Source organism: Ahaetulla prasina, chromosome 4 (genome assembly GCF_028640845.1).
Source record: "Ahaetulla prasina isolate Xishuangbanna chromosome 4, ASM2864084v1, whole genome shotgun sequence".
NCBI classification, from domain to species: domain Eukaryota; kingdom Metazoa; phylum Chordata; class Lepidosauria; order Squamata; family Colubridae; genus Ahaetulla; species Ahaetulla prasina.
This window is the reverse complement of record NC_080542.1, coordinates 120,741,337-120,764,375: the sequence shown is the minus strand read 5'-3', so window position 1 is coordinate 120,764,375 and position 23,039 is coordinate 120,741,337. Positions and strand designations below refer to the sequence as shown.

Here is a 23,039-nt window from a genome sequence, read left to right as displayed (position 1 = left end):
TATAGGCATAAACCTCCACCCTTCATTTTACCAGATGCTTTACCAGATGTAATTCTGTCTGATCGTATAATCTGAAACCCTGGAATATGCAGGCTGCTATCTTCAATTGATTCATTTAACCAGGTTTCAGAGAAGCATAGGACTGCTGAGTTGTGAAAAACAGAATAGTATTTGTTTATTTGCAAGTGAATGTACATTTGTTAGGAAAATTGAAGGCAGAGGAGTTTTATTTCCTCTCTTTTGCACATATATGCTAGTCGTTCCCTACTCTAGGGGGTGGTGCTCATCTCCGTTTCAAAGCTGAAGAGCCAGCACTGTCCAAAGATGTCTCCATAGTCATATGGTTGGCATGACTTAATGCCAAAGGTGCACGGAACACTGTTACCTTCTCACCAAAGGTGGTCCCTATTTTTGTACTTGCAATTTTTAAGTGCTTTCAAACTGCTAGGTTGGCAGAAGCTGGGACAAGTAACGGGAGCTCATCCCGTTACATGGCACTTGGGATTTGAGCCGCTGAACTACCGACCTTTCGATCAACAAGCTCAGGCTGAGCCACTGCATCCCTAATTAAGTGACTATAGACATATCTTTAAGCAAGATCATCTTTCTTCCTTGAATGTTAAATCTGAGGCCAGCAAGATTTTGAAAGATTTGGCCACTTTCTTTTTTCATTAGTTCCTCTGTCCTGGGTATTTCCAGAAGTAGGATGGCAGTGACAAACTGGCTGTATAATGATCATCAGTACAAAATGACTAAGAAGTCAATTATATCACAAAAAACAGACAGTAAATTTGTATATAGTTAAATAAAAAAAATTAACTTTATTACTGCTTATATATTTTTCCCAAAAGAAAGTGGTGAATTTGATTTTATTACTATTGTTATATAGAATAGAATAGAATAGAATAGAATAGAATAGAATAGAATAGAATAGAATAGAATTTTTTATTGGCCAAGTGTGATTGGACACACAAGGAATTTGTCTTGGTGCATATGCTCTCAGTGTACATAAAAGAAAAGATAAGTTCATCATGTTATGTATATGTGTATACATACATACATATATATATGTATGTATGTATGTATGTATATAACGTTCAGTCACGTTATGACTACTGAATTACATTCTAAATTCTCTGATTTCATTTCATGATTGATGATTCTATGTTGATTGTTTCTATTACTTTTTATTTATTTAATCCTGTCTTGATTGATGGATTTTTGGAGGGATTTTTTCCTTCTAGTGCTTCCAAATATTTGGCTTCAGAGAAGAGGAGAAGAAAAACTGGAGCGCTGCACGTGATCACTGCAGGAACCTAGGAGGAAACCTGGCTAGTATACCAGACAAAGCTGTTCAAGGTACAATACTATAAACTATATTAATTATGTAAGCTTATGATTTCTTTTAAAATCAAGGAATCTTTTCTTAAATTACTTTTATAAGAATTACTATGCCCATTCTTCTTTTCTAACCTCCAGTTTATATAAGCTTTTGCTGTTGGATGATATGAAAATGTTGCCAGAGCCCTTAAGATATGCTCCTTCTCCATGGCTTCATTCCCTTCTTAGCTCATTCCCAATTCAAAGGTTCCCATGCTGAAAATATAACAGCAATAAGATTTCAAAGTAATTTTACAGTAATATAAAAAGCGTGCATCGGCAAGAATATAGGAGTTACATATGAGTTTAAAGCAGTTACACTTGTGTAACTTATCAAAGTTGAGTTTGATAAAATATTCATTTTTGGAGCGGCACTTATATATTCATTTATTGCATTTAACGGTCAAATTAATGAAGAACCAACCTTCCCCCAAAAGTTATCCGGAAGCTATAAACTGAAATTTACATAAAACATATGGGTTATATGATGAAGTGAGCTCATTCATTGGCTCAGGGTTCATTGTCAGTACATTTTGGTAGCATTATATTTCAACCTTGCTCTAGATAGGAAAAGCTGTTGATGAGCTGACCAGTATCTGGAGGCCTGTTGAGCCTGGGTGGGGCAACACAGATTTCAGTTCAATTCTAATATGACTAAGTAGTTATGGCTGTTTAGTTATTTGGTCCCACTTGATCAAAGACATTTCTAGATAGATTGCCAATCAGCTTCCAGGTGTGGTTTAAGTGCTTGGGGATCTATAAAGCCTATCATGGCATGGTGCTTGGCTATCTGTGGAATTGCCTGAATCCGATGGTTTCTGCTTGCCAAACACATTCTGTTGGAAGGATTCACTCCAGGTCCCTTCTATTAAATGTCATCCTGTGGGATTGAGGAAGTTTGCCCGCTGTATTGCAGCCCTCCCTCCATCTAACCACTCTGGAGCAGCAACTTGCCAGAGCTACTGACAACACTCAGACCAGAGCCCTTCAGACCTAATTCTCATCCCAAGCCTGGTTCATGAATTTGTGGGGCAGGTGTTGTGGTTTCATGTTATTGCTATTGTTCAATGTTTTGGGTGGCTATGTCTGTGCTATTTCATGTGCTGTGCTGTTTTTATTTTATTTTTTTTGATGGAGCCCCCAGTGTCTGCTAGAGTGGACAACCATAACATGACCAACATAGCTAAAATGCCAAGTTTATTAAAAAATTGAACATTGATGGCAGCAGCAATTGCAATAAAGTTAGTAACTCTTCTAAATGTATGCCAACTAATCTGCCAACTAATCAGAAGAAAAAAATTACTTATCCCATAGTTTAGCTAATCAACATATGAACAACTTTTACTCCAAATACTGGCAACCAACAGGAACAGGCATGGGTTTTGCCTCTTAAAACATCAGGAACATGAAACCTACAATCAGGATAACTCAATTTATGGCAGCAATTTAAATTGTGCATCTTTTCTTCTGCCATCCTCTTTTTTTTCTGTTCTGTTCTGTTTTGTTCTGTTAATGATCTTGGTCCCTTCTAGTATCCAAAAGGAAGGAATCCTCCTGCCAGAATATATCTGGCAGGCAGAAACAATTGAATATAGCAGGTTTCTCAGATAGCCAAGCCCTATGCCATGAAAGGGACGTGGTGGCTCAGGAGCTAAGACGTTGAGCTTGTCGATCGAAAGGTCGGCAGCTCCGCGGTTCGAATCCCTAGTGCTGCCGTGTAACAGGGTGAGCTCCCGTTACTTGTCCTAGCTTCTGCCAACCTAGCAGTTTCGAAAGCACATAAAAATGCAAGTAAAAAAAATAGGGACCACCTTTGGTGGGAAGGTAACACCGTTCCGTGCGCCTTTGGCGTTGAGTCATGCCGGCCACATGACCAAGGAGACGTCTTCGGACAGTGCTGGCTTTTCGGCTTTGAAACGGAGATGAGCACCACCCCCTAGAGTCAGGAAAAACTAGCATGTATGTGCGAGGGGAACCTTTACCTTTACCTATGCCATGAAAGGCCTTATGGATGATCACCTGGGACGTTCTTAAGTTGGGAACATAGAAATGGCTGTCATAAATATTGTATGTGAGCAGAGTTTGGTGTGATAACCTGAGATACCTTTTAAAATCTAATGTAATCAAAGTAAACGTTTGAAAGTTGGAACAAAATTTAATTGGTCATGAGTCTGACAATACGTTTTTGTAAAATATATCTGTATTTCTACCCTCAGCTTTTCTCACAGTGCAATTAAAACGTGCTAGTGGTAATACTTGGACTGGATTGACTGACAAGAATTGGAATGGACGTTTCCTCTGGACTGATGGGAGTGGAGTCTATTTTACAAATTGGGCTAAAGGGTCACCTAGTTTCATCGATGTAAGTCCAATTGGTTGTTTTTTTCTGTTCTAATTCCCCACAAATGTGTAGTTAATCTCCTTGATGTTGAATTCCTGCAGTGATACAATATCTGTATGGAAAGGTGTCCTTTTTTGTGATATGGCTGGCCATATGAATTTAATGAATGAATGCATAAATGAATAAAACAGATGATATTTCAGATCTTTTCTGTCTATTAAATAAGAAAAGTCTGTTGTGCTTTCTCATCATCAATAGAGGGTGATATAATACTGAATAAAAATCAGTCTTACTCCTGTTGCTCTTCTTATGAATGAAAAATATGCCATGAATATTATGTTCTGGAAAATATTACTATTTCCAACTCAGTTAAAGAAAAAAAAAGATCCAGTAAAATGAAATTTAAAATAAAAAAATCTATGGAAGTAAAAAATACAAATATATAACATTAAAATAAGTATGGAGAAGAAAGGACCCTGCCGGGTTTAGAATGCCTGATCCATAAATCTTGCTACAGCCTTCAAATTCACAGAAGTGATTTGATTCTTTTTTTTAAAGAATTTTTTTCTTTTTAAACACAGATAACACAAAAAAATTTCATTTTTTCTGAACAAAATATCTGCCAGGTACATATCAAATCAGATTTGTTATTTTCCAATCCTCCTTCCATGCCTTTATCAATATATTTTTTCTCATTTTCCCTTTCCTTGTTTACAATCTTCTTAGAAATCTAATTGCGTTTTGCCCCCATCTTTAATCTTTATCTCTAATAATACTTCTTTTCACCCTTTTTCTCTATTACCATTTATATCAAACACTTTTATTCGCTCTTATTATATTGTCTATTACATCTTCCAGTTAAACATCATCATAAATCATATCTTATGTTGCAATAACATTTTGTTAGTTATTTATCATCAAGAAGAAAGAAAAGAGAGAAGAAAACAAACACAAATTCACTTCAGAAGATTTTACAGAATGATTTTTCCAGTATCATTATAACTAAAAATCTATTTTAACCTTTAATTAACTTTTCTCATATTAAAATCCACACTCATTAGTTAAGTAATAATAATAATAATTATAATTATTATTACTTAACTAATGAGTGTGGATTTTAACTATTTTCTTTTTTTTCCCTTTTTCTTCTTTCCCCCTCTTATCTTTTTCTCCTTCCTCCTCTTAAATTTCTTTATTTGTCCTATATTTCCATCCACTCTCTTTTTCTTCCCTTCCCCCATTTTTTCTTTTCTCCACTAATCTCTGGATAATCTCTTAGCTTTGTAATTTTTCCTTCCTTCTACTACTCTTTGTTCTTTCCTTTCTTTCTTCTTATTTTTACCCAATCTTATTTGCAGTGCTTTTCTATTTCTCATCTTCCTCTTAATAGTTTCTTTTTTCTTATTGTTAATCCCAATGTAACCTTCTGTTTTCTCATTATATATCTTATCCTCTCTCTCTTTGAACTCATTTAAAATCCCACCCTTATTTAAAAATTCAACTTCAACATTTTTTCTTTTGTCTTCCAGTCCTGTTTCTTGTTTCATGGTTTCTTTATTTGGAGTTGCTGTTCCAACTTTCTCTGATTCTTGCTTTCCAAATGGTCTTGAAATTATTCCTTTCATTTCTTGTCTAAAAGTCATATGCATTTTTTCCATCATTTTGATTATTCCCTGTGCCATTCTGTATTTTCAAATTTGTTTTTCTTTTTATCATCAAAGTCAGATCGCACATAGGGAAAAACCTCCCTTTCGTTTTCTTACCGGTCTTATCTTTTCAGCAGAAGAATTTTCAGCGCTAGTCAATGCAGTTTCCCCTTCTGCCTGAAGGTGTCTTTTTGAAATCCACAATCTAATCAACAATTAGCAGAAGTATCCATTTTGTTTCTTCTGTTTAAAATCTCCCTTTGTCCAAATTCAACTTTTATATATATTCCACTTAGTTCCTAATTACTTCAATTTAAAGTCAATGTTCAAATTTATTTAGTTCCAATTTATAATAGACGAGAAAGGTCAGAAAAATTCCACGTCTTTTCCAAATGTCCCTTCTTCTTCTTCTTCCTTTCTTCCCCCTTTCTTGCGTTCCAATATTAAATTTTAAAAGTCCCAAATTTTCCAGCTTTATTTAAAGGGTTTCTTTCTGACCCCCCTCCCTTTTTTTAGAGGTCTCTGCTTTAATTTAAAAGTTTCAGGTTTCCTCCGATCTTAGGGTAGTGCTTCTGTTTCTCTTAGTTCTATAGTTTTTGTATTCCTTCTTAATTTAGCCATGTTCCACCACCATAAAATTTTTCCTCAGTTATCAGATAGAATTATTTTCATGGGAGTTGGTTTTGCTCACTCACCTGGCTTCGACACTTTGCTCAAATCACGGCTCTTGTTCAAATTCTTTTCCAGTTGCCCCAGTTTAATGATGGCTGACATAGCCACCGCCACCGCCATTGTGTCAGAGAGCTTTCCTCTGACCTTTGAGGAACTTGCCGGTTCCTTTCAGTCAAATGAGGAGCCTCTGCCTCTTCACCATCCCTAAAGGACAGTTCGGGTCCGAAGACCCCTCAGCAGCAGTTCATCAGGCCGGGGAATTCATCAAGCTCAGTGGAGCTCGCTCTTCCCCATCCGTCCCACTGCGATGCTTCCGGTTTCTTCCAGAAGTGATTTGATTCTCATGGCTGCTTACCTTCGATGTATGTAATAAGCTGTGCACACTATCCCAAAGCTTGGTGACACAAGCAAAGAATTCATTTTCCATCTTGGGGCCTAGAAGGTCCAGTACGGCATCTTTGAAGGCTTCTCCAGTTTGTCTCCATGATTGTATATGTGTGGATATCCCTTTTGACAGGTTTGTCAAAGAAATATAGTGGCTATGAATCAGTAGTGGAATTCAAATTTATTTTACTACCAGTTCTGTGGGTGTGGCTTGGTAGGCATGGCAGGGGACGGATACTGCAAAATCTCCATTCCAACCCCACTCTGGGGCCAGCCAGAGGTGGTATTTGGCAGTTCTAAGAACTATTCAAAATTTCTGCTACCGGTTCTCCAGAACCTGCTGGATTTCATGCCTGCTCTGAATGCACAGATACACTGGGACTTTTGGAAAGAGATGGCTGTCTAAATGGTTCCTTTGCCTGATATGGCACATATTCTGCACAACCTTAGCATGTTATTCACTAACATTCATGAAGTATCCTGACTATAAAGATTCATTGAAACTATTGACCACTGACTTCCTTCTAGCCCTTCCATTCTATACCATAGTCAGTGGCAGCATCTTCCTTTGAAGAAAAGATTTCATGGAGGCCCAATAGGTTTCTATTGTATCGCTTCAAGATGCTTCTGTGCTTGACTCTATAGGACATAATGGCAAGTGACAGATACTGACATGGTGATTATCTTCTATAGTTACCAGAAACAGAAAAACACATTTCTTTTCTTTTGAGATTATAAAGGAAGGGTTCCACAAAGTCTATTCCAATCATGATATCAGTGACTATATTGGTTTTCTTGCTATGCAAAAACATTATAGGGTGACTGCGTTTTTATGGTGACAAAACCTGAAAGGCTTGCAGGTTATTGGAGAGTTGGAGCCTGTTCTACTAAGATGACCTACATCTGCCAAAAAAATACTGGTAAGTTTGTAGAAATCTTGGGAAATAATTCAGTTTCTGCGAATAAGACTTGTAATTTATATCAGGGGTCCCCAACCTATGGGCCATGGCCCACTAGTTGGTTGTGAAGGGTTTGCAACTGGGCCATGGAAATGGCAGTGAGTGTGTGCATGTGCATTCACAGCCTCACTTGTGTGAGCAGCAGATGAGTGTGGGCACACATGCTCCATTTGCATGAGCAGCAGGTGTACACTGCTCACGCTAATGGAACTGCGTGTATGCATGCTTGCTGGTGCTTGCACAAACCATCCTCCCCACTAGTCCACAAAGCCAGTAATGTTGGGGGACTCTGAGTTAGATTATCTTCTACAGATCAGTATCAGAATTTGAAAAAAGTGAATTTGTGAGCTATGATTTTGATCATTAGATAGATTCTAGAAAGAAGATCAATATGATGCAATTTAGGACAGTCAGAGCGGTTAAGCATATAACTACTTCGATATATCTAGTTATAACTGCTACAAAGAACATTGGATTCTTTCTTTCTTTTTTTTCTTTCTTTTTTCAGTATTTTTCTTTTTTTGAATTTTTATTTTTGCTTGATTACTTTTCTTTTCTTTTTTCTTCCCTACTTTATGTTAGTTTGTGTTAGATTTTATGATCTTTTTAAAAAGTTTTAATAAAAATTGTAGATATAAAAAGAAAAACCTGGGTGAACAAACATGTTTGATCCAAATAAGATTGCAACAAGCCAGTTATGGTAACCAAGAAAATACATTGTGAAGGAATGTATAGAAATTGTAAATTTAAATCACAGTACCATCAACTTCAGGAAGCATTTAAATAAAATGAACTAACAAACATAATTGTGATACCAACTATCTGAAGCTCAATATAAAGGCTTTTAATAGCATTGTTGGAAGAAATGTTCATCTGGGCTCAGTTCCAAGTGGGAAGAAAGACACTGGAAACATGGAGACTGTTTGGAAAGATGATTTAATGGTGGACAGGATCACACAGTTTGAAGTCCTTGGTAGCTGACCAGATGGAATGAAGAATGAGATATATTTATACGCTCTCTTGGATTTTGAACTTGCTTCCTGTTCCTGTGAAATAAATGTATTCTGATTGGTTGTCAGACTCCCATGGGACCATGCAGGAGTAATTTTGTAGGTTGAGTCCCAGACTTCGTTTATTCTTGCTGAGTGATGTAATCTTCCCAGGGACCATGTGGTGAGATCGGTAGAGGGCTAATCCTATTATGTCTTGAGAGCTGTGGTGGGTTTCTACCGGTTCGCCCTGGTTTGGGCAATCCGGTAGTGGTGGAGGTGGGAGGCTCCACCCACCCATCCAGACATTATCATGGATGTTCTGCGCATGCGCAGAAGGTCCTGTGCATGCAGTATTGAATCAGTTATTTGGCCAAGACGATGTCCTGAGTTCATAGGTTCCCATATTTGGGATAACTAAAGATATACATTTATATTATACCCAAGATCTCCTTAAAGTGACTCATTGTACCAATTTGTTTAATGTGCTCTTTTTTGAATAAAGTTTGGTCATGGTGTGGAACTGAGAGGATATTTTAAGGAAAGATAGAAATTAAATATTAAGGTTTTTCAAAATTAAAAAAAGTAGCAGAACTGTGTGTGATCTTGACTGATATTTTTTTAAAAAAAATAGGTCCTGAACCTTACTCTGAACCAACAATTCCAGCATCTCACTATATCAGTTATGGAAATAGCAGCTATTCTATGGTTAGTCCCAAGATGACCTGGGAAGAAGCAAGGAAGAAATGTGAATCTGAAAATTCAAAACTTGCCACCATTGCAGACCCCTATGCAGAATCATTCATATGGCTGCAAGTGTTCAGATATAAGGAGCCTGTATGGATTGGACTAAGCAGCAAAGTGGTAAGAACAGAATCTATATGTTCACAATGAAGCCCTTTATTTAAAATTGTCCAAGTGGTTGACAAGCTGAAGTAGTCATTGACAGGTAGGACATTGTAGCAGATGATTTTATGAGCTATGCTTATGTCATACTGAATGCAGTGTAGTTCTAAATTTTCTAAGCCCAAAATTTCAAATCTGGTGGCATAAGGCATTTTGTTATAAGCGGGGGAGTGGAGGACTCTTCTTGCAAAATATTTCTGGACATGTTCCATTGTATTAATGTCTAATATTGAGTGCGGGTTCCAGACAGACGAGCTGTATTTGAGAATTGATCTAGCAAATGTTTTGTACGCTCTGGTTAGTAGCGTAGTATTACCGGAGAGGAAGCTATGCAAGATTGGGTTTACAACCCTTAATGCCTTTTTGGCAATGTTGTTATAGTGGGTTTTACCACTTAGATCAGCGGTTCTCAACCTGTGGGTCGGGGCCCCATTGGGAGTTGAATGACAATTTGCCAGGGGTCGCCTAAGACCATCGGAAATATGGGAAGTATACTTGCAAGTCGAAGAATCGCGCTCCAATGGTTGACTCCACAAGCCAGCTGCAGGCTTTTCAAATCGCTAGCCGAATTCGGCTTCAGGTGCAATGAATTAAAAAAGAGAGAAATCTTTGCTCTGATGTCTCCCTCTCAAGCCAGCTGCAATCACTCCCAATCGCTAGCCTAATCTGGCTTCAGGCGCGATAAACTTAATAGGGGAGGAGTCTCTGCTTTAATGCCTCCATCCTCAAGGCAATCACAAGCAGTTCAGATCACTAGCCAATATGGCTTCAGGCACAATAAATTCAAAACGAAAATAATTTTATGGTTGGGGTCGCCACATCATGGGAATTATATTAAAGGGGTCGCAGCACTATAAAGGTTGAGAACCACTGACTTAGATCATTTGATATGAGTACTACAAGGTCCTTGACAGAGTGAGGGTCATCTACAAGGTCATGTCCACTCAGTTTGTATTTTGTGTTCTGATTCCTTTTGCCAATGTGTAGAACAGAGCATTTATTGGTTGAGATTTGGAGTTGCCAATTTTTTTACCATTCCAACACAATATTATCTCTCCTGCCCCTTTGGCCCTGGACTCCGCTCCTGCCTCTGCCTACCCTGACATTCCTCACTGCCCCGAACTGTCCCTCCCTGTTTGTTTTTTTTTGTTTCCTTGCTGATAAGGCACACCTGGTTAAAGCAGCTGTTTGTGTCTTCTGCAAGGCTGTTGGGGAGGGGTAGCAGGGTAGCTAATGGGGCAGTGGTGGAGTGGAAGATAGCCAAACTTGCAGAGGGGGGAAGAGAGAATGTATGGGGAGTTGAACGAGAGGTCCATGTGGAGGGTAGGAATAATGCAAGGTTATTGCCTAATGATGGTGTACAGTTCAGTGGTCTCCAAATCACCACAACCAGAAGTGCCAGAACTGCTGTTGCTAAGTGATGTTGTCACACCATGTTTCACCAAATGAGTGCTTTGGTTAGCAATGTAAATTCCTGTCCCAGTTACAGTTATTAAATGAGGACTGGCTATAGCAAAATTAAATCAATAATACTTTTCCTTGCACTTCCTGTAATTATTCCCTTATGCATTTTGGTTTCAGAGTGATGATAGGTATAAGTGGGTAAGTAACTGGAGGCTAGTGTACACTAACTGGGCTGCTGGAGAACCAAGTCATAAGACGGCCTGTGTCTACTTAGACACTGATGGTTATTGGAAAACAGGAAATTGCAGTGAAAAACACTTCTCTGTTTGCGAGAGATATTACGGTAAGCAAAATAATATGTCTATTTTAACAGAGTTTGCATTTTAATTTTAATTTCACTTAGTGCTTAATTACTAAAAGTGGCATATACAGGAAAATTCTTCACTTACAACAATTCATTTAATAACCATTGAAAGTTACAACGACACTGAAAAAAGTGAAGTGCTTTTCACACTTACGATCATTACAATATCCTCATATTCACGTGATCAAAATTGGGATGCTTTGCAACTCACTCATATTTATGACAGTTATAGTGTTTCAGATCATGTGTTCACCTTCTGACAAGCCCTGTGATTGGGGACATAACAACTAACTTAACAATTGCAGTAATTCACTTAACAACTGTGGGAAGAAAGATTGTAAAATGGGCCACATTAACTTAACAACTGTCTCACTTAGCAACATAAATTTGGGACTCAATTGTGGTTGTAAATTGAGGACTACCTATATCAACAAAATAATAAGCTAAACTTTTAAAAACAGGAGGGCTCTAATGAGTTTTACATAGAAAATAATGAATTTATGTTATATCTTATTTTATTATAGTTACTATTTATACTGCTTATTAGTAATACTTCACTTAATGGCTAGTTGCTTGCATATTTTCTTTAATAAAGGAAACCTATTTGTTTCATAACAGGTGTAGTGCCAACTGAGATTCCACAATTGCCAGGAAAATGCCAAACCTCCAGAAACAGCCATGTATCTTGGATTCCTTTTAGAGGTCATTGCTATAAAATTTACCTTGCAATGGAATCTTGGCCAGAAGCATCCCTGATATGTTCTCATATAGGTTAGTATCCTTTGAGGTACTTAATGATAACAGTAATTTTCTATGCTTAGGAAAATCTTGCCAGGTTTTACATTTACAGTGATTTTTAATAAACACATTTGTATCAAATTCAGCTAGCAATCCAACTTTTATTGTATTATATTCTACCCTATAAAGCTATTGAAAGAAGAGCTGAGAATGTAGGAAGATGTTATATAGAATGTTCATACTCTGTTTCCCTGAAAATAAGCCCTAGCTTGATTTAAAACATTGCCTAATATAAGTCCTACCCTCAAAATAAGCCCCAGTGAAAGGGCAGGGCAGGGCCAATACAGGAGGTGCCAAGCATGTGTGAACTGATGATGCAGCAGCCATAGCCATAGCCATAGTGTAAATGAGTTGATTATCTGTCCAAGCAGGTGAAGGCAGAGGCATGAAATCTGGATGCACAACATGGGCTGCAGGAAAGCCAAAAGCCGGTGGGCTGGAATGGTAGGTGGCTGTGGGAGGCTCATCTTCGTGCAATGACACCAGCAGCAGATGGAGGCGGGGTGGGGGGGAAGAAGGCAGGTGATCCAGACATGTTGCATGGGCCACAGGAAAGCTGAGAGTCAGTGGGTTGGAATGCCTGGCTGGCTGGGGAAGGCTAATTTTCGTGTATCTTGGCTTGCGCCTGCATGGTGGGTCCAGATCACCTGCCTTCTGTTCCGCACCTCTGCCTTCTGTCTGCTGCCGGTGCCACCACACAAAGATGAGCCTCCTGTGGCTGCTCGCCTGCTCCAGCCCAACAACTCTCAGCTTTCCCATGGCCCACATTCCTCCATTTGCTGCTTGGACAGAGAATCAACTCACCGGCACTGCATGGGCTGCACAACCCCAGAATGCACTGTCCAAGAGACCAGTAGGCTGTAGCTGCTGCTGGATATTTATTTATTTATTTTTATTTATTTATTTTGTCACAACAATATATATAAGTACCATACAAAAAGATTATATAGTATATAAACATATATATGAGTAAATATTAGGAGGTATAAGCATATATATATATATATATATATATATATATATATATATATATATATATATATATATATATATATATATATATATATATATATAGGTCTTTGTATGTTCGGGTTTTCTCCGTGTAAAATTGGAAGTGTCTTGGCGGCGTTTCGGCGAAGTCTCATTCGTCATCTTCAGGCTTCAACCGTGCTTCTGGGAGCAATGTGTGATCGCAGCTGTTTCTTCCTTTTAACTGCTAGTGGGGTTTGAACTGATTGGGTGGGAGCTTGGCTGTGCTCTGATTGGATGGGGTTTTCTGTGCTCTGATTGGCTGGGGTGTGTCCTGTGTTGGTGGGGGCTTGGTTGTGCTCAGTCTAGTCTGTGCTGCAGGGGATTTGAGCTGGTGAGCTGCACTGCTGCTGTTTGGCCGTGTTCGTGGTCGTGCTACATCTTCATAGTGGGTGTCAGTCTGCTGCATGTATGGATTGGAGGGGTTTGAAATGGCTAATGTTGCAGCTGCGGTCTGGCTTCTGGTCCTTGGTCGTGCTTCCTGATCAGTGTGGGTTTGGGTGTGCTTCTGGGTGGATGTGTGGTGGTGACATCCTGTGTGGACCTCGTGAGTGTGGGTCTGGTGTCATTCCTCGTGTTAGGGACACGTTTGTCAATAAGGGCAGGTTTCCAAATGGCTGGTAGGCGGGAGGTATCATCTCGTTTGTTCATGCTGTGTGGGCGTTTTTCTATCTCGATGGCTTCTCTGATTATTCTGTTGTTAAAGTGTTCAGTTTTGGCGATAGTTCTGGTCTTTTTAAAGTCAATATCGTGTCCTGTGACTTTAAAGTGTTGGACCAGGGAAGAAGTTGGTTCCTCTTTTTTGAATGAGTTCTTGTGTTCTTCAATGCGTGCACTTATTCTTCTGTTGGTTTGTCCAATGTATGTGGTGGGGCAGGCGGTGCATGGGATTTCATATACTCCTTGATTTTCTAACTCCTTGATTTTCTAACTTGAGTTAGAAAATCAAGGAGTATATGAAATCCCATGCACCGCCTGCCCCACCACATACATTGGACAAACCAACAGAAGAATAAGTGCACGCATTGAAGAACACAAGAACTCATTCAAAAAAGAGGAACCAACTTCTTCCCTGGTCCAACACTTTAAAGTCACAGGACACGATATTGACTTTAAAAAGACCAGAACTATCGCCAAAACTGAACACTTTAACACCAGAATAACCAGAGAACCCATCGAGATAGAAAGACGCCCACACAGCATGAACAAACGAGATGATACCTCCCGCCTACCAGCCATTTGGAAACCTGCCCTTATTGACAAACGTGTCCCTAACACGAGGAATGACACCAGACCCACACTCACGAGGTCCACACAGGATGTCACCACCACACATCCACCCAGAAAGCACACCCAAACCCACACTGATCAGGAAGCACGACCAAGGACCAGAAGCCAGACCGCAGCTGCAACATTAGCCACTTCAAACCCCTCCAATCCATACATGCAGCAGACTGACACCCACTATGAAGATGTAGCACCACCACCAACACGAAGCCAAACAGCAGCAGTGCAGCTCACCAGCTCAAATCCCCCTGCAGCACAGATTAGACTGAGCACAACCAAGCCCCCACCAACACAGGACACACCCCCAGCCAATCAGAGCACAGAAAAACCCCCATCCAATCAGAGCACAGCCAAGCTCCCACCCAATCAGTTCAAACCCCACTAGCAGTTAAAAGGAAGAAACAGCTGCGATCACACATTGCTCCCAGAAGCACGGTTGAAGCCTGAAGATGACGAATGAGACTTCAAAACGTCGCCAAGACACTTCCAATTTTACACGGGAGAAAACCCAACAACCAAAGACCTATATACAAACACCCGTGAAAACCTCAGAAATATATGTACATGTATATATATATATGTATATATATATATATATATATATATATATATATATATATATATATATATATATATATATATATATATATATATGAAGAAGAAAAGAAAAACAATAGGACAGGAATGGTAGGCACGTTTGTGCTCTTATGTACGCCCCTTATGGTCCTCTTAGGAATGGGGTGAGGTCCATAGTTGAAAGTTTTTGGTTAAAACCTGCACACTTGCTGCCTCTTATGTGCATGCCAGGAGGTAAGGTGCCCAGCTGGGTTGATCACCCTGAAATTGTGTTTCCCCAAAAATTTGGGCAAAATCATGTTTCCCCCAAAATAATATCCTTCTTTTGGAAACCCCCCCCCACCCAAAAAAATATAAGATTGAGTCTTATTTTGGGGAAAACATGGCTAAAATAAAGATAAATAAATACTTTCGTATTTTTATGTCCTCTGAAAATAATTACTGAAAGGAAGGTTTCAATGGAGTAAAACCATCTGGTGGGATGAAAAATAGCATAGTTCACCATGCAATAATTTTCCTTCGATTTGATGAGACACAGCTAGAAAGTTATTTATTATATGTGAACATATAGCCACATAGCAGCTATGTCATTTCTGAAGTCTTTTCAGAATGTCTGGATATACCTAGAAGACATTTGCACATGACAGCTCAGAAAGCAAAGTGGTAGTGGCTTTATCTTACTAGCTCCCCTGGTAGAATTATCTTCTGAGCATGTTCAAAAGTACTCAGTTGAACTCAAGAGAACCTTGATGCAACCTTAAACTTAACTTTAACAGTTAATATTAGCCTTGATGAACATTTAAGGGAAGTAAGTATGTCTAGGTCAACAAAGAGAAGGATTAGGGTAATGTCGTAGCTGTCTTCTTGTACTTGAGAGGTAGTCACAGAGATGAGGGAGTTGACTTATTCTCCAAAGCACATTAAGGGTTCGATAAGAACAAGTGGAATCTCATTAAAGAGACATCTTATCTAAGAACTAAGGAGACATTTTCTGACAATGAGAGTAATTAACAAATGGAATAGCTTGCCTCCCAGACTTGTGGCTGCTCCATCACTGGAAGATCCAGGAAACTACAGACCTATCAGCCTGACCTCAATACCAGGAAGGATTCTGGAAAAGATAATCAAGCAACGAATCACCGAACACCTAGAAGCAAACCAAGTAATAACCAAAAGCCAACATGGGTTTGTCAAAACAGATCATGCCAGACTAATCTAATTGCATTCTTTGACAAAGTGACAAAATTAGTAGACCAGAGAATGCTGTCAATATAATTTACTTGGACTTCAGTAAAGCATTTGATAAAGTAGACCAGAACCTACTACTAGATAAAGTAGAAAAATGTGGGTTAGACAGCACCACCACCAGATGGATTCATAACTGGCTGACCAACCGCACTCAACGTGTAGTCCTCAATGGAACTACATCTACATGGAGGGAAGTATGCAGTGGAGTACCCCAAGGCTCTGTTTTAGGCCCAGTACTCTTTAACATCTTCATCAATGACTTGGACAAGGGGATAGATGGGGAACTCATCAAATTTGCAGATGACACCAAGCTGGCAGGAATAGCCAACACTCCAGAAGATAGGCTCAAGTTACAGAAGGATCTTGACAGACTTGAACATTGGGCGCTATCTAACAAAATGAAATTCAGCAATGAAAAAAGTAAGGTTCTACATTTAGGCCAAAAAAACAAAATGCACAGGTACCATATATGTGGTACCTTGCTCAATAGTAGTACCTGTGAGAGGGATCTTGGAGTCCTAGTGAACAACCATTTAGATATGAGCCAGCAGTGTGCAGCAGCTGCTAAAAAAGCCAATACAGTTCTGGGCTGCATAAACAGAAGGATAGAATCAAGATCACGTGAAGTATTAGTGCCACTTTATAATGCCACACTTGGAATACTGCATTCAGTTTTGGTCGCCGCGATGTAAAAAAGATGATGAGACTCTAGAAAGAGTGCAGAGAAGAGCAACATATGAAGAACGGTTGCAGGAACTAGGTATGTCTAGTTTAATAAAAAGAAGGACTAGGGGAGACATAATAGCAGTGTTCCAATATCTCAGGGGTTGCCACAAAGAAAGGGAGTCAGGCTGTTCTCCAAAGCACCTGAGGGTAGAATAAGAAGCAATGGTTGGAAACTGATCAAGGAAAGAAGCAACTTAGAACTAAGGAGAAATTTCCTGACAGTTAGAACAATTAATGAGTGGAACGACTTGCCTGCAGAAGTTGTGAATGCTCCAACACTGGAATTTTTTAAGAAAATGTTGGATAACCATCTGTCTGAGATGGTGTAGGGTTTCCTGCCTGGACAGGGGGTTGGACTAGAAGGCCTCCAAGGTCCTTCCAACTCTGTTGTTGTTATTGTTATTGTTATAAGATTTGAAGAAAAGATTAGATATTCATTTGACCAGGATGTATAAGGACTTCTGCCTTAAGCAGTGGGTTGGACTAAAACACCTCTAAGGTCCCTTCCAGCTCTATGATTTTATGATGCATTTATGCTGAGCCTTCAAGCAACTGCTCTTCAGCTTCAGGAAGTGACTCAGAACAGATACTTTGGTCACAAAAACAGAGTGTGCCTGGGTACTTATCGTTTATTGTTTGCCATGATTTTGTTATGTTTTTATAGTTAATGACGTACATACTCTCCAAATTGCATGTGATATGAGAATGAGTTTATGTTAATACCTTTTCTTTAAAGAAAAAATGTATATATGATATTGAAATTTGATGGCAAATACTATGGAGAATTTAGAACAGAAGAAATGGTCTTTCTGTACATTCTGCAAAATTCTATTTTTGCAGAATGTTTATTTAATTACCAAGTTTAATTTCTGTATCGTTATACCCAAAGGATAAGCTGCAATGGTTATTAATAATGGTTGTATTATGTAGTAAGCATATTACTTAATACAAATCAAATAGGTTTTAGAAACAGAAGACTATTTGCTTCTTTAAGATATTCAAACTTAAAATTATTGCTTTTGATGGGAATGAAATCGCCACTGTTTTGTTGTGGTGGGGATAGAATCTGTTAATGAGCTTTGACCTACCTCATGTTTTGTAGGTGGCACCTTGACTTCAATCGAAGACTCAACTGAATTACAATTTTTACAGGAAGAAATGGAAAAATTTAGATATAAGTCATTTTGGATAGGCTTATACAAAAATCTGGATGGTAATTATTTAACAAATATTTATCTATATAAATAATAATAATCCTGCAGTTAATCTCTGCCTTGATGTGGTGGTGGGGCTTGTATTCTTTGGGGAATGTGAGAGTTATGCGAGAAGTTCAATCATATTAGATTAAGTCTCTTCAGACAAAGAGTGTCTCTCCTATAAACAATATGATGAAATATAACTTATATAAACTAATGTGCTAGTGACCTTATAAAAAAAGTGAAGAAAATATTGAAGTCCAAACTGAAATACATCAAGACTACTAATACCTGGATAATTACAATCATATGCACAGCTTAAATAATGAACTGGACTCAAGCTGAACTAGAAGCCCTGTCAACACAGTAATGTTGACAGCAGTGGTGGGTTATTCCTGGTTTGGTCCAGTTCTTGTGAACTGTTAGTAAAATTGGCAGGAAATTCCACTCACCCGCCCAGATGTCATTATGGATAATATGCACATGCACAGAAGCGTATGCATGCAAGCAAAGCAAGTCTGCACATGCGCTTCCATTGCAAACCGGCAGTAAAGATAAGTAGAACTCACCCTTGGTTGACAGACTCTTACCAGGAAAATAACTTATCAAGAATCACTTGGAGGAAGATGGGCTGTTTAGAAATATGAAATATAAATAAATAAATAAAATAGATGGGTATAAATAAAATTTTCAAGTCAGACTGTTGAACAAAAAAAAATGACATTGGAAAAGTATTTGAAGGATAGTGAAACTAATATACCATGAAGGATTACCGAGTACTGGAGAGACTAAACTGGCTTACAAGAAAAATCAAATGAAAAATAAAAGACACCTGAAAAAGCAAAATGTTACATGGCCAATCCATGGTTGGGGGGGGGGGAGAGCAGCAGGAAAATTGAAGAAAGAAATAGAGAAAGAGGCTACACAAGGATAAATTCATACTAAGCTAGAATTGAGAATACATCAACAGATAGCAAATGCTGCCTCTATGAATAAGTTTCCTGGTCCCACAAGAAATTGTAGACCAAGTAGTTAAGCTACTGAAAGAAGATCCCACAGACTTTCTACAAATAAATTATTGAAAGATCTACAAGAAATACTGTTTGCTTACAAATAGTAATACTATTTGCCTACAAGAAACAATTGGTGGGACCACAAAATAAACAAAATAAATAAAGTAATAAACAATTAAGAAGCTAAAATGTTCTGGGCTTTAGAATTTATTCAGACAAGCACCTGTCACATAAAATCCCATTCTAACAATTATAAATCAGAGTGATAAAAACACCTGGATAATTAATGTGGCATTATCTCAAGACAGGTGATAGGAGAGAGAAGCGGAGAGGAAGGGCAGGAGAGAGGACGAGGAGAGGAGAAGACAGGAGAGGACAGGAGAAAATCATAAAACTCAAAGATTTGCAAATTGAATTGGAACAACTATGGTGGTTGTTAGCATTTTTGTTTGTTGTGGGGTCATGGTTGTTCTGATAATTTTGAAGTTATATATGCTCTGTGTGAGCAACCATGATCATTTGTTTGAGCTATTTTTTCATCCAGCTGTGCAGTTTATTGAGGGCTTTGTATCTGACACTGATGAACAGGTCATGGTGTTCTGCATTCATGATGCAGGAATAGTTGTTCCTTGGTCAAGATTTGCTTACATGCAAATCTCCTATATGTGGTTCTGATAGAAGAGAATGTCTGTAGCTCCAAAGCTGAGGAGTCCTCTGAACTTTGCTGTTTGCTTACAGATGTTACATCACTCAATTAGATCTCATTATTAGAGTGAATGTTAATATACTTCCATGAAACTGCCTTTTCATCACAGGCAGTTCTCTTCCTTTTTAAACATTATACTATATATTTGTTTTATCTATAGGAGAATGGATATGGCAAGATAAAAGTAAAGTTACTTTTGTCAACTGGAATGAAGAAGAGTTAAGTAATTCTCTGCATTTTGACAGCGAAGAGGGCATTGACAACTTTTTTGACGCGTGCGTTTACATGGATAGTTATTCTGGTCTATGGTTCACGGGGCACTGCAGAGGTTATCCATCAAAACCATTTATTTGTAAAAGAAACAAAAGTAAGCCTTGTTATCATTATCATAATGTTAGATTGAAAATAATATTTGATTATTGAATATACATTAAATTATACAGTTTTCTAAAATACTCTAATTCCTTTATTTTATGCCTAGATGCATGCTCCTTTTAATTATTCTCATCATGTTATTTTCTGGTCATTTTTAAAATATGTCCATGAATACTTGAAATATTTCTAATTTCTTGATGGGCAGATTTTTCTACTTACATATGTTAAGAATTCTCAATGTGACTTATGTTTAATGTATTTGTGCATATGACAGTCTTTCTAGATAGTTAATTATAATTTATCTTTTTTCATCTCTTTCTTTCTTCTCCCTCCCTCCCTTCCTGCCTGTCTTGTCTTGTCATCTTCCTCCTTAGATTATTTCTGTTTCAAGTAATACATTTTCTGAAATAAAACAATAAGAGTAAAAATAGAACCAGTTGCAAAATATATTAATTTTTGCTACCAATAATTGAATGACATATTAATATTGATAATTAATTATATTGTTAGCATTTGATAAATAGTCAATAAACAAAGTTTTCTTTTCATCATTTGCTGCCCCTTAATTATTTCAACTTTTTTTTTTGCATCAATGAACAAATCTTTTATTGCCAGGACATCGAGCTGAATAAATTGAATATCAAAAGATAAGAATGATGCTATACAAAGTTTATTCCGTAATATTTTAGATCTGTCTAAAGAAGGAACTTTGGATTGCTTTATTATTATTTCTGAAATGTTGCATTTCTACCTGGCTATTCTACCCATAGTCTAAAATATTATTTTTAGTTTTTGTGTCTAAAATTATTCCTGATACATACTGTAAATACAATCAAGAAAATTTAATTAAGGTAATGAATTGAATTCAGATTCATACCAACCAATATCAACTTTTAATGGAAACAAATATCTGTGAACAATCTTTTCAGGCATTGTCTTGAAATATATAATTCTTTTTTTAAAACTCATAAAGGTTTACTATAAAAATCTATTGTTTCAGAAAAATTGATTTTTAAAAATTGCTTTGCATATCCTTTTTCATTGCTACCTTAGTGTTACAGAGTAAATCATGGACAGTAATTACATACTGAAAACATTTTGGTTATTTTCTAGTTATTGAAGAATCAACTATAAAGCCTACAGAAATCTCAGGTAAGAAAGTAATTTTAAATATTATTTTTAAAGTTCAGTAATACATTTTCCGTGAGCTGAAATCTGTGAGCTGAAATCTACATTTGTAGATTAAAAGATTTAGATGACAATAGAGCGTAGTCAGAGTTATTATGAAGACTTACTATATGTCCAATAAGTTAAGTTACAGTAGTTAAGTTTTGCTTTACATATTTTTTCCTATTTTAATGAAATGGAAGCCATGAAAATCCTTGAGGTGGCTGCCATTGCCATTTTATTAATGTACTGGAAATAATTTTATTTCCAAGGCAACCTTGAGATTTTAGCAGCTGCTATCCAAATATCACAGCTGTCAATCATAAGCCAGCATATTTTATAGATACAGTCTCAAATCACGATACCTTTATACATTTGAGAAAAATAAATAAAAAGACAGGTCTGTAACATGTTTTGTTGCAGAACAGAAAGAAAGAGAGAGATTAAAAAAAAGCCAGCCAAAAGTAATATAAAATCTCATTGAATCTCTAAGAATGTTTGTTCCCCACAGTGTCAGTCCAAAATTGTATTCCTAATTTTGCCTCCCATAGATGAGATCACATTGGCAATCTCTTTATATTTATGAAACCAAGACGTGAAAATCCTCCTTCTTCAGTTAGTGAGATTGAATAATTGTAATTATTTTCAGTTCCCAAATAATTAATTAGCAATAAGGGATAGCCATAGCAAATATACTTATATACTTATACTTATATGTGGAAGAATTCACATTTTCTAGCATCAAATTTTACATCAAAAGACTGTCAGTCCTTATCTTCCACAGGCAACATGTATCAATTTCCTTTGGGATCGGAAATGAACGGGAAAAGATCGTGCATTACAGTTACTTCCTTTTACTGAGTTACAGTTCACAAATTCCTGGGATTAGTAGTTGACTCTCATTAGCTCTGCCTTTATTAGACTACTAGGTTGGATACAATCTCTCTTGGCTTCTTTCTCAATTTAAAAAAAAAATAAGTCAGAGTTTTATCATAATATAACTGCATTCAGTGTTTTTTCTTCTCTCTGGTATTGTAGTGCAGAAAAGAGTGGCAGCTCTATCAACACATGGCACAGCTGTGGGGGTTATTGTCCCAATTATCTTCATAGTTATCGGTGCAGGAATCGCAGCCTATATTGTCTATAGAAGAAGAAACAGACCACAACAAGTCTCTGGTGGATTTGACAATTCTTTGTATAGTGACAATGTAGTTATTCTTCATAAGGATTCACAATCGCTTGTAGATAATCAAGAATTAAATTAACCAATAAGATTAACCAATCTCATCCAGGGATAAAACCTATTGTACACAATACATTCAAAATTTAAGGTTTTGAATTATACTGTTCATAAATTAATACTTAAAAAATATTTGAAAAAAATAGACTTTATTAACAATATATATTGGTCTAACCCATGATATGAAAAGACTGAATTTATTAGTTACTGAGTAAAAACATATTTTGTATGGTATACTTTCAAATGAAAGATTTTAATTAAAGAAGATTGAGAAGTGGTTCTTTTGCACACTGCATATAAAGTAATCAAAAGTTGTTTCTTTATTAAAGATCTTCTACCACAGTGAATGACAAACAGTTCATTAAATCAGTTATGATTCCTTTAGTTGCTTCTTCAAAGCAACTTTATATGGGGTTTCAAAATCAAATATGCCACGTAAACCAGTGTTTGAGATATGAAATCACAAGTTTCTACTACAGTATTTTTCGGACTATAAGATGCACTGGTGTATAAGATGCACCAAGATTTCGAAGAGTAAGTAAGAAAAAAAAGGTTTTTGCTCTCCCCAGCCCCCAGGAGCACTCTGCAGGCCTGCCAAACCCTCTGCGAACCCTGTTTTTTGCAAAAATGGGC

At 37.4% G+C, this 23,039-nt stretch overlaps 1 protein-coding gene across 1 annotated transcript in view; it reads left to right on the top strand.

The window, feature by feature from the left end:
• LOC131198224 (macrophage mannose receptor 1-like) overlaps nt 1-22,701 on the top strand; it is a 68,886-nt gene extending 46,185 nt beyond the window's left edge. Inside the window, exons 21-30 of the mRNA XM_058182717.1 lie at nt 1,245-1,359; nt 3,597-3,742; nt 7,241-7,343; nt 9,006-9,235; nt 10,859-11,024; nt 11,664-11,816; nt 17,812-17,922; nt 19,785-19,991; nt 21,113-21,151; nt 22,205-22,701. Coding sequence (XP_058038700.1) covers nt 1,245-1,359; nt 3,597-3,742; nt 7,241-7,343; nt 9,006-9,235; nt 10,859-11,024; nt 11,664-11,816; nt 17,812-17,922; nt 19,785-19,991; nt 21,113-21,151; nt 22,205-22,431 — 1,497 coding nt within the window. The 3' untranslated portion in view covers nt 22,432-22,701. The remainder of the gene's footprint in view (nt 1-1,244; nt 1,360-3,596; nt 3,743-7,240; nt 7,344-9,005; nt 9,236-10,858; nt 11,025-11,663; nt 11,817-17,811; nt 17,923-19,784; nt 19,992-21,112; nt 21,152-22,204) is intronic.
• Nucleotides 22,702-23,039: the final 338 nt, after the last annotated feature.